Below are 12,812 nucleotides of genomic sequence, written 5' to 3' on the forward strand. Positions count from 1 at the left end.
GTTCACCGTCATTAATTTTTTTATATTTTATTTGAAACAAAAGTAATTAATATTATAATTTATATATATTCATAATTTCAAAAATATTTCTTCAACAAAACTTTTTTCATTTGTAATTTGTATATTGTGCATTTATGTGGCTTTTTCACTTGGGGGTCCGTGGGCAATTGTTGACTATAAAAAGGATCAAAAAAGTTTGGGAACCACTGCTTTAAGGGGACGGTTGTGGCTGAGTGGTTAAGTTCTGGGATCGAATATAGGCATGGCCCATTGCTTTTTAATTGAGAATAATATGAAAAATGGATTGTAACTGGTATTACCCTCTCGTCCGCGACACCCAAAGGGTAGTTGTACATTAAGCCCTCCTGTATTACTGGAATTACTTATATATAGGAATAGAAGAAACATTGCCGTGATTATATTGTAAAACATATAGTTCAAAACTAAAACAAAAAAATTAACTAGATAAAAGCATTATTTGATTTTCCAGTATATTGGTATTGGGACATTTTAAGAAGGATTAAAGAGTTACTGTTGATCCCCCTCAAAATATTTACAACCCATTATAAAAGCTCTTTGTGAAGGATGGCTCTACTCACAGAATTCAGTGATTAGAACCATCCTTTACAAAAAGTGAATTGACAAACTCACACCCACTTCATTTATTTCTGAAATGCAAATTAAGCACTTGTCAACTCTCTACTTACATCAATCTTTGTCCTCTTTCCGAGTAGACATTAACAATTTAGTTTCATTTTAAAAGTGACAATGGAAACGCGATTGTCTAACATTTTTGTGGGCTGGAACTCTGTCACTTCCTCACCCCAACGTGAACTGAATATTGAGTTGTAATAAAAGAACTATTCTTTGTTTGTGGAGAAAGTTGTGTTCGGAATATACGGCCTAAAAAAAGACCTACATCAATCGATCACTAATTTTTTTTTCGACTTTTTGGGTTTTTCTTTGGGGGAAAAAAAACAAAAAAAAACAAAAAAAAACGTGTCCTTTGACGAAACAAAAATTTTTTCAATTTTTTTTTTCTGTTTTTCTTTGAAAAAAAAAAAAAAACGTTCTACGAGCGTTTTATATCGAAAAAGACTAAATTTTTTTCTCGATTTTTTTTGGTTTTTGAAAAAAAACACGTAACAACTTGTCCTACTAACCTTTTACATCGAAAAAGCTAATAATTTTTGTTTGATTTTACCGTTTTTCTTGAAAAAAAAGGAGCTTTTTATGTCGAAAAAGAATAAAAAAAATTTTCGATTTTGTTTTTGGTTGTTTTTCTTGAAAAAAATGTGTCCTACGAGCCGTTTACATCGATAAAGACAGTAAATTTTTTTCGATTTTTTGAAAAAAAAAAACGTAAAAAAAACTTGTCCTACGAGCCTTTTACATCGTAAAAGACAATTTTTGTTTGATTTTTGTTTTTCTTGAAAAAAAAACGTGTCCTACGAGCCTTTTACATCGAAAGAGACAATAATTTTTGTTTGATTTTACCGTTTTTCTTGAAAAAAAAGGAGCTTTTTATGTCGAAAAAGAATAAAAAAAATTTTCGATTTTGTTTTTGGTTTTATGCGTTTTTCTTGAAAAAAATGTGTCCTACGAGCCGTTTACATCGAAAAGACAGTAAATTTTTTTCGATTTTTTGAAAAAAAAAAACGTAAAAAAAACTTGTCCTACGAGCCTTTTACATCGTAAAAGACAATTTTTGTTTGATTTTTGTTTTTCTTGAAAAAAACGTGTCCTACGAGCCTTTTACATCGAAAGACAATATTTTTTTTTTATTTTTCCGTTTTTCTTGAACAAAAAAACGTCTTACGAGCCTTTTACATCGAAAAATACAATAAAATTTTTTTTGATTTTTTTGAAAAAAAAAGTGTCCTACGAGCCTTTTACATCGAAAGACAATAATTTTTTTGATTTTTCCGTTTTTCTTGAACAAAAAAACGTCTTACGAGCCTTTTACATCGAAAAATACAATAAAATTTTTTTCGATTTTTTTGAAAAAAAAGTGTCCTACGAGCCTTTTACTTCGAAAAATACAATAAAATTTTTTTCGATTTTTTTTATAAAAAAAAGTGTCCTACGAGCCTTTTACATCGATAAAGACAATAATTTTTTTTTTCGATTTTTTGAAAAAAAAAAAGAAAAAACGTGTCCTACGAGCCTTTTACATCGAAAGAGACAATAATTTTTGTTTGATTTTTCCGTTTTTCTTGAAAAAAAAAAAAAAGTTACGAGCCTTTTATATCAAAAAAGACAATAAAATTTTTTTCGATTTTGTTTTTGGTTTTTTGCGTTTTTCTTGAAAAAGTGTCCTACGAGCCTTTTACATCGAATAAAGACAATAAATTTTTTTTCGATAAAAAAAAAAAAGTTAAAAAACGTGTCCTACGAGCCTTTTACATTGAAAAAGACAATAATTTTTGTTTGATTTTTCCGTTTTTCTTGAAAAAAGACGTGTCCTACGAGCCTTTTACATCGATAAAGACAATAAAATTTTTTTCGATTTTTTGGGGTTTTAAAAAAAAACGTAAAAAACGTGTCCTACGAGCCTATTACATCGAAAAAGACAATAATTTTTGTTTGATTTTTCCGTTTTTCTTTAAAAAAAAAAAACGTCTTACGAGCCTTTTACATCGAAAAATAGATTAAATTTTTTTTCAATTTTTTGGGGTTTTTAAAAAAAAAAACCGTAAAAAACGTGTCCTACGGGCCTTTTACATCGAAAAAGACAATCATTTTTTATTTATTTTCCGTTTTTCTTGAAAACAAAAAAAAACAAAAAAGAATTGGCGTACGAGCCTTTTATATCGAAAAATACAATAAAATTTTTTTCAACTTTTTTGCGTTTTTCTTGAAAAAAAAAATTGTAAAAAAACGGCTAAAACTTTTTTTGGAGAGGGGGATAATATGTATTGTCATGATTATGTAATTGTAACCATTTGTTCTCTTTATTATCCTACGCATGAACACACCAGGCATAAATTCTAGAAAGTAAATAAAGCTACAGTAAAGTTTTAATGTGTTGAAAGTGTTGGCCAATATTATAAGATAAATCAAAATATAATTGTTCAAGGTAGGAGAGTGCAGTAAGAAAAATTGAAGGGGTGATAGAGATAGAGTATGGTATAAAGAACAACAAAAATCACACAAGATTTTAGTATATTTGAGAATTGAGAACTTTTTTAAAACTTTTTTTTACAATTGTCATTCACACATGCATTTTCTCTTTGTTTATCCGACTTCAACAGTACTTTTATCCCATTGAGATTTTAAAAATAAAAATAAAATAAAAGTTACATAAAGTACAGAAAGGGAACACTAAAATACCGAGTGAGACTTTCCTTCCATTTGTAATTGTTTGCAAATAGAGACAATTTTGGATCTTTTACGTTATTTCTACTTTTATTTTTTTTTTTTTTTTACATTCACTACCTCCTCCATCATTTTTTTATTTTTTATTTTACAGAATATCGCTAAAGCAGATCATTAAAAAGTTCTTCTCACTCATGCTCATACTTTGAAATATAAGAGTTATAATCAAACATAGAAAATCCAATGGAAAAGTTACAATTTACATTGTTTGCCTCATATTGAAATTTGTTTATAAGCACTTTTGGAAAATTGTTATGAATTTGTTATCTTATATTTCTATTGTCAATCCAAGCGTGATTTTTATTGTGTGGGAGGAGTTGTGATCTTTGTAATTTGAATTAAATAATTTAGTAACAGTGAAAGCTTTCTAAAAATCGTGAATATTTATGTTTCATTGTAATTTTCATAAGAAATAAAAAATAAATAAAAATCTAATACTTTAAAAACACAAAATAATAATAATATAGTAATTATGTAGACTGCAACTAAAAAACCTCAGGTGATTAAGAGAAAAATACAAAAATACTTTTTTTAATTTCTTTTGTTTGAATTTATTTTCTTTTTCCTCTTTTAAAATAATCACCAAGGAAATAAATTCAATTTGAAAAAAAGAGGCCCAAAAATTGTACCTAATTTTTTATGTATATATTTATATATGTATAATATTTATAGTTTAAACAACAAATAACAACAGATATTTTAATTATATATATTTTTGTGTGTTTAAAAGTTTCCTTAAAGTGGATCTTTTGATGCGACCCAGATTGTCGGTCCAGACTGTTCACTTATTACTTCTTTGACTTTGTGATATATTTCCTCAGGCGTATCTCCTTGAACAACAGCTGAAAAACAACACAGTTTATAATACAAAAAAATACTGAAACGTGTCTAAGAGAAGTGTTGCGAAAAAATCAAACCTGTAAAATATTCTCCGAAATCTTGTTCCAATTTTAATGCCCTCTCCATTGTCTTCTTAGCTTGTTCTTCAGTCGTTCTTTTATTCATCTCCCTGTTCATTTGTTACACAACGTTATACTTTCAACCAATTAAAAAAAACGTAAATCAATAATTGAAAACTACTTACATGATAGATTCCACAGATTTAGGCTTAATGAAAATGGCAATTGGGTAAAGTTGGGCAACCTGAAGTCTTTTGATTGCGTTTCCACTCACATCAAGGATGCAGTGCTTTCCCTTTAAGAATTATTCCAAATTTGAAATAAATAATTGTCAAATTTTATTACACACTACTCACTTTCTCAGCAACCTCTTTGACTGAAGAAACTGATGTTCCATAAAGGTTGTCGTTGTACTGTCCAGCTTCGATAAAAAGGTGGTTCTGAATGTCTTTCTCCATTTGCTCTCTAGATGCTACAAAATGATAATCTCGTCCGTCAACTTCGTATTCCCGTTTTGGTCGTGTTGTGTCTTAAAAAAAAATGACAAAAAGTTTTAATATGATACAGGAAGTCTTGAACTACCCGTTGGGTGTTGCGGACGAGGGATCAAACAACTTTACGATAATGTGGCAAAATCAGACATCCTAACCACTAGGGCAAAGTGGTTTCCTTTGTAAAATTTTAACATAATAAACGAACAAAAAATTTGAGATACTTACGAGGCACGCAAGATCCAAACTGCTCGGGAAATTCTGAAATTAGGTCGTCATTGATTCTGTCTTTCAACGGCCCGAGGATGATAACAGGTCTTGTATAGTCAATCCTCTGCTGGCATACAGCTTCATACGATAATACTTGCTCTTCTGCGCCTGATTAAATAAAAACAAAAAGTTAAGCTGATTGTTTATATGAATGATATCAACTAATTACAATATTTAATGTATGAGGTACTGATAATATGGAATTTTTTTAGTGTGACAGTAAAATGGTTGGCTCCTTTGTAAATTGAGTTATTCCTGATGCCTTGCTTTAAGGCTTAAAGGACCTTTAGTCATTCAAATAAGAAAAATACTGTGTGTTAATATGAAATGTCGACTAATGGGACTGGTGTTTCCTGCCTGCTTTTTAACAATGAAAAATTTAATATTCTCCAAGCGATGGGCATAGCCTAGAATAAGAGGCAAGCGCAATTTTATAAAAAAAAAAAAAAATCATAGTCAACAAACCTAAGAAAGATTTTTTTAAAACTACTATGCCTAGATAAATTAAGCCTTTCAAATAGCTATTATAAAACAATAAAATAATAATAATGGAATCATTAATAAGTTTTATTTATTTTTTAGGATTAATACAAACTGAAATTGTTTCATTTTCAAAACTATTACCTTTGTCATCTTCAGTGAACGGTTTGTACCTTACTTATGACCTGATCAAAAGAGGCAGGCCGGAAATGCCTGGGGTTCTTCACCCCAAAAACCCCAAGAAGAAATTTAAAAATATAAAAAAACGGACCTGATTATGAGATTATGAAAAAAATCAACCTATAGACTTCAAGAAATGGCACAACCTAAAATGGACCTAACTATAATGAAAAATCGCACCAATTAACTACTTAAGATGACAATATGAAAAGTATAACATCAGCAACCATAGACTTCAAGAAAAAAAATCTTACATTAAAGTGACTGTATGAAAGAATAAAATCACAAACTCACCACTGAATATGGCAAAACACCGAACATGTTTAGTGGGCCAGTGAAAATCTGAAAAGTGTCTGACAGTTCAAAAATGGTTGGAAAAAATTCAACTACAGGCTCATCGCCCCTCAAGAAGGAATTCCACCTGACGACAAAAAATTCTCACAAATCTACCACTGAAGATGACGAGAAGCAAAAAAGTATCTGACAGACTAAAGGGAATATATACAAATATTTAATCAGAAATTGCCAAATTTCATCATCAACCAATGACTGAATGTGGTGAGAGTCGAATCGCATTGACCAAAACAGCAAAAACAGGCAACTGTTATTAATAGAACACAACAATAACTACATGCTGAACTAATCTATTTGCTTCTCACAATTCCAGCATTTGCTATTTATAGTAAACTGCCAACAGGCTCAAGAACCATCCACTCCGAGTGTTGGCTGTCCGGGGTCAGACCTCAGTCTTATCCATCCAGCCATCGAGGTTAGGCTATGAGCGGGGGGGGGGGTGCTGTCAACACAAGCAATTTCAAACCCATTTGTACTCCCCAGGATTTCCCTCCTGAGCACTGCAGCTGAGCTGTACAGCTTATTGTACTTTATTCTTGGCTCCATATTTTGGGGGAGGGCTCGCAACACAAATGTTAACTTGAGCCCCCGTTGTACCGGTGTTCTTCCATCGAAGAAACTCATTTTTGAAGGGGGTTGGGACCAAATTCAGGGTCGCTGAGATCCGATCCCGCCCCTTCCATTGATGAGTGCCGTGTCAATTTCTTTCAATTGTGGCCACCAGTCCCCTTAGACATCAGAAAAAGTCCAGAGGCGATGGTGGGGATCGAACCCATGACAGCAGGATCTACTAGCCGAGAGTCTGACGCCTTAACTACTCGGCTACCGCAGCCCCCCCCCCATTTGTACTTACATTCATTCTTAAATACATTCACTCCTATTTACATATCGTTAATTCGATTAGGGTGATGGAGTTCTCGTTATTCTTTCATCACCCTTAACACACATTATACAACTAACCTAATTGAGGGTGGATGGGGACTCGATATTCCGCCATAGAGCCTCTCACACCATACATTCACACTAATAAATACATTCATTGGGAATAAACAACTACTATTACTGTATGCAACAGAATAACCTGTTTCCACCAAGAATCAGAACAGGGGACACAAATACTCGCTGCCATGCTTAAGAACAAGTGCACAAATTGGGTTGTGTGCTCTCTGTATGAGGCCAAGGAATTTCACCCTTCAGTTATGTGGGACACACAAGCAACCTTTTTGTGTATGACGGACCATAGGCTTTGGCCTAAAAGTAGATGTCTGTGTATCAACCTTGCATGGTCTATTCTTAACAGGGTGAGGATGACCCTTTTTGTACAAGTCAGATCCTCCAAGGGACACCAAGACAGTGCTTTTGATACATAAGAGCTTCTCTTGACCCAACCCATTGACGCTGATACCTTCTTGTTTTTTTATTGCAGAGTTAGCATCAGATGGCTGGATTGTGGTGGTTAGGACGTCCCAGCCTTAGCCACCTTGTCTGCCTTTTCATTACCCTCCAGACCTATATGCCTAGGTACCCACAAAACAACCACTGTTTTGCCAAGAGGCTCCAAGTCTCCCAAACAAAAGCAATATGAGAGGGTCAACGGAAAACTTGTCACAGTTTGCAGTAACCGCATTGAGGGAGTGCACTATGTGGGCGGAGTCACCTTCATCTCTAATCACCCCAAATGTGTGCCAAATTGCATACAGTTCTGCCATGTAAACATGCAGTGGGAGCGACCAAGTTGTGCCAAAAAACCAGCATACCTCGATCTAAGCTCCAAGAACAGCTTGTAAAGGTATGGCGGAGTAGGTGACTTGGCTAACACAGTGAGATCTTCCCAGACAAGTACGACTGGTTGCCCAGCTTGAGTACCATTCCACAGTCATCCCTGTCCTCCCTAAGGCTTCATTGATGCATAGTCGTGGAGGTTGCCTCCTTGTCTGAAACCGCTCGTATATTCTACTGCACTGGTGTCTAAGGATCACACCCAAAAGTAGATGTCCCGATTTGAAAAGAACCCCGCTGCATGGCTGAAGGTGAGAGAGCTGCTCCCTCTGAAATTTAGGCGGCTGCACTACCAACTAGCAGCAAAGGCTGGCCAAAGGGCTGGTTCTGAAACCGCTCGAGCCTCTGGGAATTTTTTGGGTTAAAGAAAAGGTCATGCAACCATAAAACATAGCAGTGAGTCAAATATTTTCACGAGGGGGCTGCAATAAGGTACGTAGAGAAGGTGAGGTTCCTCAGCCACATGTTCTACCAAAAGCTTAGATGGCAGCAACGCATTGACACTGTCAAGGTGAAGAAAAGGAAAATAACATTAAGTTCATTGGTCACTTCACTAGGGGTCTCCCTGTCCGCTCCCCATATCTGTTAGATCTTTCCCCGAAAGAAAAAGCAGAGGTCATTAATAGATATACAGTAGTTGTCTGATAGGCCAGAGGACACTGCTAGGTCTTCTCTTTTATTTCCACTGTTCCTGAGCCCATTTATGAGCTTTACAGAGGTAGGTTGTCTTGCTCCCCTTCACGGGATCTGCGCTATGAAAGCGCTAGGATGGGTGGTCCACTAGGCAGGGCTGGAGTGCCAGCCTGCACAAAGACTTAGCCATTCCAGGTCTCTGACCAGAATAGTGGTCATAATGGTAATCTTGTTTTCAACGTCTGCACAGTTCCCTGCAGGACACAGGAGGGTGTCAGCTTCTTCCATTACGTCTTCTTTCACCAGAAACTGAAGATTATCCTTATCGACCTTTTTAAAATCCATGTATCATCTCGGATGTGCCAAGAACACGTATCCAGACTTGGTCACTAGTTATAGCATTTATGTCTATTACAGGGGTGACATAAACATGAGGTCGATGACGGACTCTACCTGCGCAGCATGACTATGTTGAGTGATTTTAATTCACACAAACCTGTTGAGGAGATTGCTTGGAACACGTGCTTGAGATGTTGAGTGAGGAGTGTGTGGTCAGGGGACACCATCAGCAATACCGTTTACTGCGATTCAGAAAAGTATAATTCTTATCACTGAACCCTGAGGGACTCCATACTCTTGAACAAAGTCTGGATAGCGTGGATAGCATCTGACAGGTAATCGTCGGTTCTCAAGAAAGCCTCAAAGAACCGGTGTAATTTGCCTCTAAAGCCGATATCCCAGCCTGATACTGGCTGTAAAACCCTTTGTCTCAAGACACCAGGTTAAAGGATCATTTATCATCGACTTCAGGAGTTTATTCAAGCAAGTTGTCAGGGCAATCAGCCTGCAACTCGTGGCCAGATTTGTGTCCCTGCTCACCTCATGGTGGAAATGACCAGCGCCTCATGCCAACAGTCGGCACATCATCCCATATGTTGTTGAATAATTCCAACAGGCTATGCTTCTCACCCTGGAAAAGGTTTTACATATGGGATAACGTTGCACTCGGGGCTTCAATTCCAGGTGTGCCCTAACACAGCCTCCAACACTGTCAGCAGATGGATAACACTTCTTCCCCCCCATTGAACTCAACACATATTTGTTCTGTCTCGATTTTCATTCTACAGAAGATGGAGTCAGCCACAGAGCCGGCATGAAGCCCAGGTCACGTTCTAAAATTCTTAATAATAATAATATAATTAAGAATTAAGTTTGTAATAAAATCTTAATTAATTTCTATCAGTTTATTAAAAAAATAGGTGTTGGTAAGATTTTGAGATGTTGTTATTTTTTGAAAAAAGCCCTAACAAAATTTATGTTTGTTTTAAAATAAAATAAAAACAAAAAATATAAAAACATTCAATAACAAACTTTTTGCTTCGAGGAATGAATTCATTCTCAATACCCAGCCCTTTTATGTTTTAAATCAAGGGTGTTTCAAATCTACGGGGCAAGTAATACTTTTAACAATGAATTCTATTTAAAAAAAAAAAATTATGATTGTGTAATTTGTTAGACTTAACCACTCATTCAGAAGGGCAAAAACTGGCGTCAGAACTAAAAAAGTTACAACTCTACCAGCACACAACAATTTTGAGTAAAAAACATGCTGATTATTTTATTTTTTGTAGATTTTTATTTAATGATTTAAATTAGTCGCATCCAATTTTTTTACCCAGAATGAATGGCCCTTACCAGTGAGAATTTCTATTATACTAAGGTTGTTTACGGTAATACCTTCAGTCGCTGGATCTTCTTGAGCGTAGCATAACATGAACGCTAAAACAAGAACAAACAACTTCAAAAAGCGCAACATTTAACAGACGAATATTAATTAATATTATAACTACAAGACTTTTAAAAAATTGAACTAGTTATTAATTAATAAAATACATTTAGCTTATTTATAAAGACTAAATATACAAATACACGTACAATAATATGAAAGATTGTACCCTACAATAAAATGTACTTTAATTAACATACATATTTTAATAGTAAAATATTAAGCTAAAATACCAAACCTTGATTATTATTATTTTTCAGTTGAGTAGTGAACTCCATTTTGTTTTACAACTACTTACGCATACTTGAAGAATCCCCTTCGTTGATGGGTGTGCTCGGTGATTCTGCATGTGGGAGATAGATAGAGAGAGGAAGAAACAGAAACAGGGGAAACAAACATTACAAGTCAAGTTACAAAAAAGTAGTAGCAAGCAGAGAGACAAAAATTAGATTCAATGTTAAAAGGAGTACACGTTCAGTTTATCTGAATCAAGATTGGATGAATTCAAGAAATATTTTCCAATTTAATTTCTTAATTTTTCCCTCCCGGTTGTTTCTGTTTTCCTTGCGGAAATGAAGGAATTTTTTTGTACCTCTGGAGAAGAACAATGGGAAAAATCTATTTGAAGAATTTCTCAGCAATAAATGTAGAAATAGTCTCACTTTTCCATACACCCATCACAAAATTTTCTATTAAACTGAACAATCACCTGAACAAACTCTCAGTTGATCTGAGTTTCTGAGTTAATTGTTCAGACGAGACAAAATTGATGGATAAACTGAGCGTGTACGGAGGTCCTTTTTTTAATGATGTTAGTGATGACATGGGACTTAAAAGTATACTGCCAGAAATAATCCACTTTTCGAGCATGCTTCCAGCATGTTTGCTTCGCCTCGAAAAAGTAAATTTTTCCTGGAATGAGCGCCCAAAAAAATGCAGTGTTATATTTTCAGTGGATGATTGAATTATTATTATTTGTTATTAATTTTAAACATTCCGAATACCCCATTCTTTTTGTGTTGGAAAATTAATGAGGTTTTTGTGGTCTGACTTCTTAGTTTTCAAGCTTAAGGTTTTAACAACATACTATTTATAATGTAAAATAATTACAAAATTAAAAAATTAGCGTTTTTATTCTTATAGTATATGTTATTAAAATATAAGAAATATTTATTATCTCTAATAATAACAGTAATTCAATATTTCTGTCTCAAATTGAAAACCGAACTTAAGGTTTAAACTGCATCAACTTCCACTGCAGTATTTTTTTTTTTTTTATGGAAATGAAAGAATTTTTCTGACATAAGTTAATATTGTAGCATTGAAAATATGTACTGTGTAGTTCAGCTACTGAGGTTAAGTAAAATTCTTTAGTTACAAACGTTACAGCTCAAAGTGCAAAAGTTGAATAAAATTGTCGCAAAAGTAATTATTTTACATCTAAATGTCAACAAACAAAGCAATCCTTTCTAAACACCAATTTAAAGTAAGTTGTGTTATGTAATCAAGATATAAAAAACAAACAAAAATGCATTTTATACACCTGCTTTTCTAGGAATCTAAAGCATAACATCGCCAAAATAACCCTAAAATATATTCTAATGCCAAGCTAGTCGTCGGCAATAAATATACTACTTTTCCCTCTATTTCAAAACTTCCCAAATATTAGTATTTTTTGTTTTTTAATTTGTAATATATTTATTCTCACGAGGAGACATGCCGATGAAGAACATGCTCAACATACAGTCCCACGGACACTGAGCAAGCCATTTTGAACTATTGAAACTTCCATATACCTTCAGCTTGGGCAAAATTGATAAATTAATACGACAAAGTTTATGAATCTACAGAATGAAGTTATTTTTTTAAATTTTTTAAACTTTAATTCTAAATTTACAGTATAACAATCAATCAACTTACGTTCTTGATCAGAGCCGTCCTCAGACTTGTCATCTTTGCTCTTCATGAATGGGAATTTTCTTGAAAATGAGAAGTTCTTTTTCTTCCTCTCAAGTGTAGATTGCTGAAACGAAAATATTGGAAAATGAATGTAGTGAATGTATAAATAAATGGAAATATATTGTAAGTCTTTTTTTACATCAAATTAACCTTTTAAATTTCAAATTTATCCTTTTTAACTTTAAATTAACCTTTTTTAAATTCAAATTAGCCCTTTTTAACTTCAAATTAATCTTTTTTTTATTTTCAAATTAATGAACCTTTTATTTAATTTTTTTAATACATAGGAGATGGTATCAAATATAAGCATTAAATATAAAATTCCTGAATATTTGCGATTAAAAAATAAAAAATGTAAAAAAATAAATTTGGGTGTCTTATGGATAACCAGGATAGTGAGTCACAGATTTGTGCCAAACTTTGAGTTGAACTTTTCCAGTTTTTAATATTTCTATTTCTCCTTTTGACTTACTCTTAAATCTCACTATATGAATACATCATTTTACAGCATTTTTTATATAGATTGCAATAAAAATATGGTAAAAGCTATCAAAGTTTATCAATAACCAAAAAGATTCTAAAAACGAAATATTTTCAAGTAAA

The 12,812-nt window shown here is 33.4% G+C and overlaps 1 protein-coding gene across 15 annotated transcripts in view; it reads right to left on the reverse strand.

Moving 5' to 3' along the window:
- Positions 1 to 4,071: 4,071 nt before the first annotated feature.
- LOC106674408 (disks large 1 tumor suppressor protein) overlaps positions 4,072 to 12,812 on the reverse strand; it is a 565,060-nt gene continuing 556,319 nt past the window's right edge. For 13 of the 15 annotated variants that reach the window (XM_024225925.1, XM_024225931.1, XM_024225933.1 and 10 more), the window contains 8 exons: positions 12,171 to 12,273; positions 10,549 to 10,593; positions 10,202 to 10,243; positions 4,997 to 5,146; positions 4,634 to 4,806; positions 4,463 to 4,572; positions 4,296 to 4,387; positions 4,072 to 4,220 (listed from right to left, as the gene is read on the reverse strand). In XM_024225925.1, the coding sequence (XP_024081693.1) occupies positions 4,114 to 4,220; positions 4,296 to 4,387; positions 4,463 to 4,572; positions 4,634 to 4,806; positions 4,997 to 5,146; positions 10,202 to 10,243; positions 10,549 to 10,593; positions 12,171 to 12,273 (822 nt within the window). In that variant the 3' untranslated portion in view covers positions 4,072 to 4,113. The remainder of the gene's footprint in view (positions 4,221 to 4,295; positions 4,388 to 4,462; positions 4,573 to 4,633; positions 4,807 to 4,996; positions 5,147 to 10,201; positions 10,244 to 10,548; positions 10,594 to 12,170; positions 12,274 to 12,812) is intronic. The other 2 variants (XM_014407097.2, XM_024225929.1) reach the window with 1 other exon arrangement.

The sequence above is a fragment of the Cimex lectularius genome, unplaced genomic scaffold, assembly GCF_000648675.2.
Source record: "Cimex lectularius strain Harlan isolate CLEC.00 unplaced genomic scaffold, Clec_2.1 scaffold81, whole genome shotgun sequence".
Classification (NCBI taxonomy): domain Eukaryota; kingdom Metazoa; phylum Arthropoda; class Insecta; order Hemiptera; family Cimicidae; genus Cimex; species Cimex lectularius.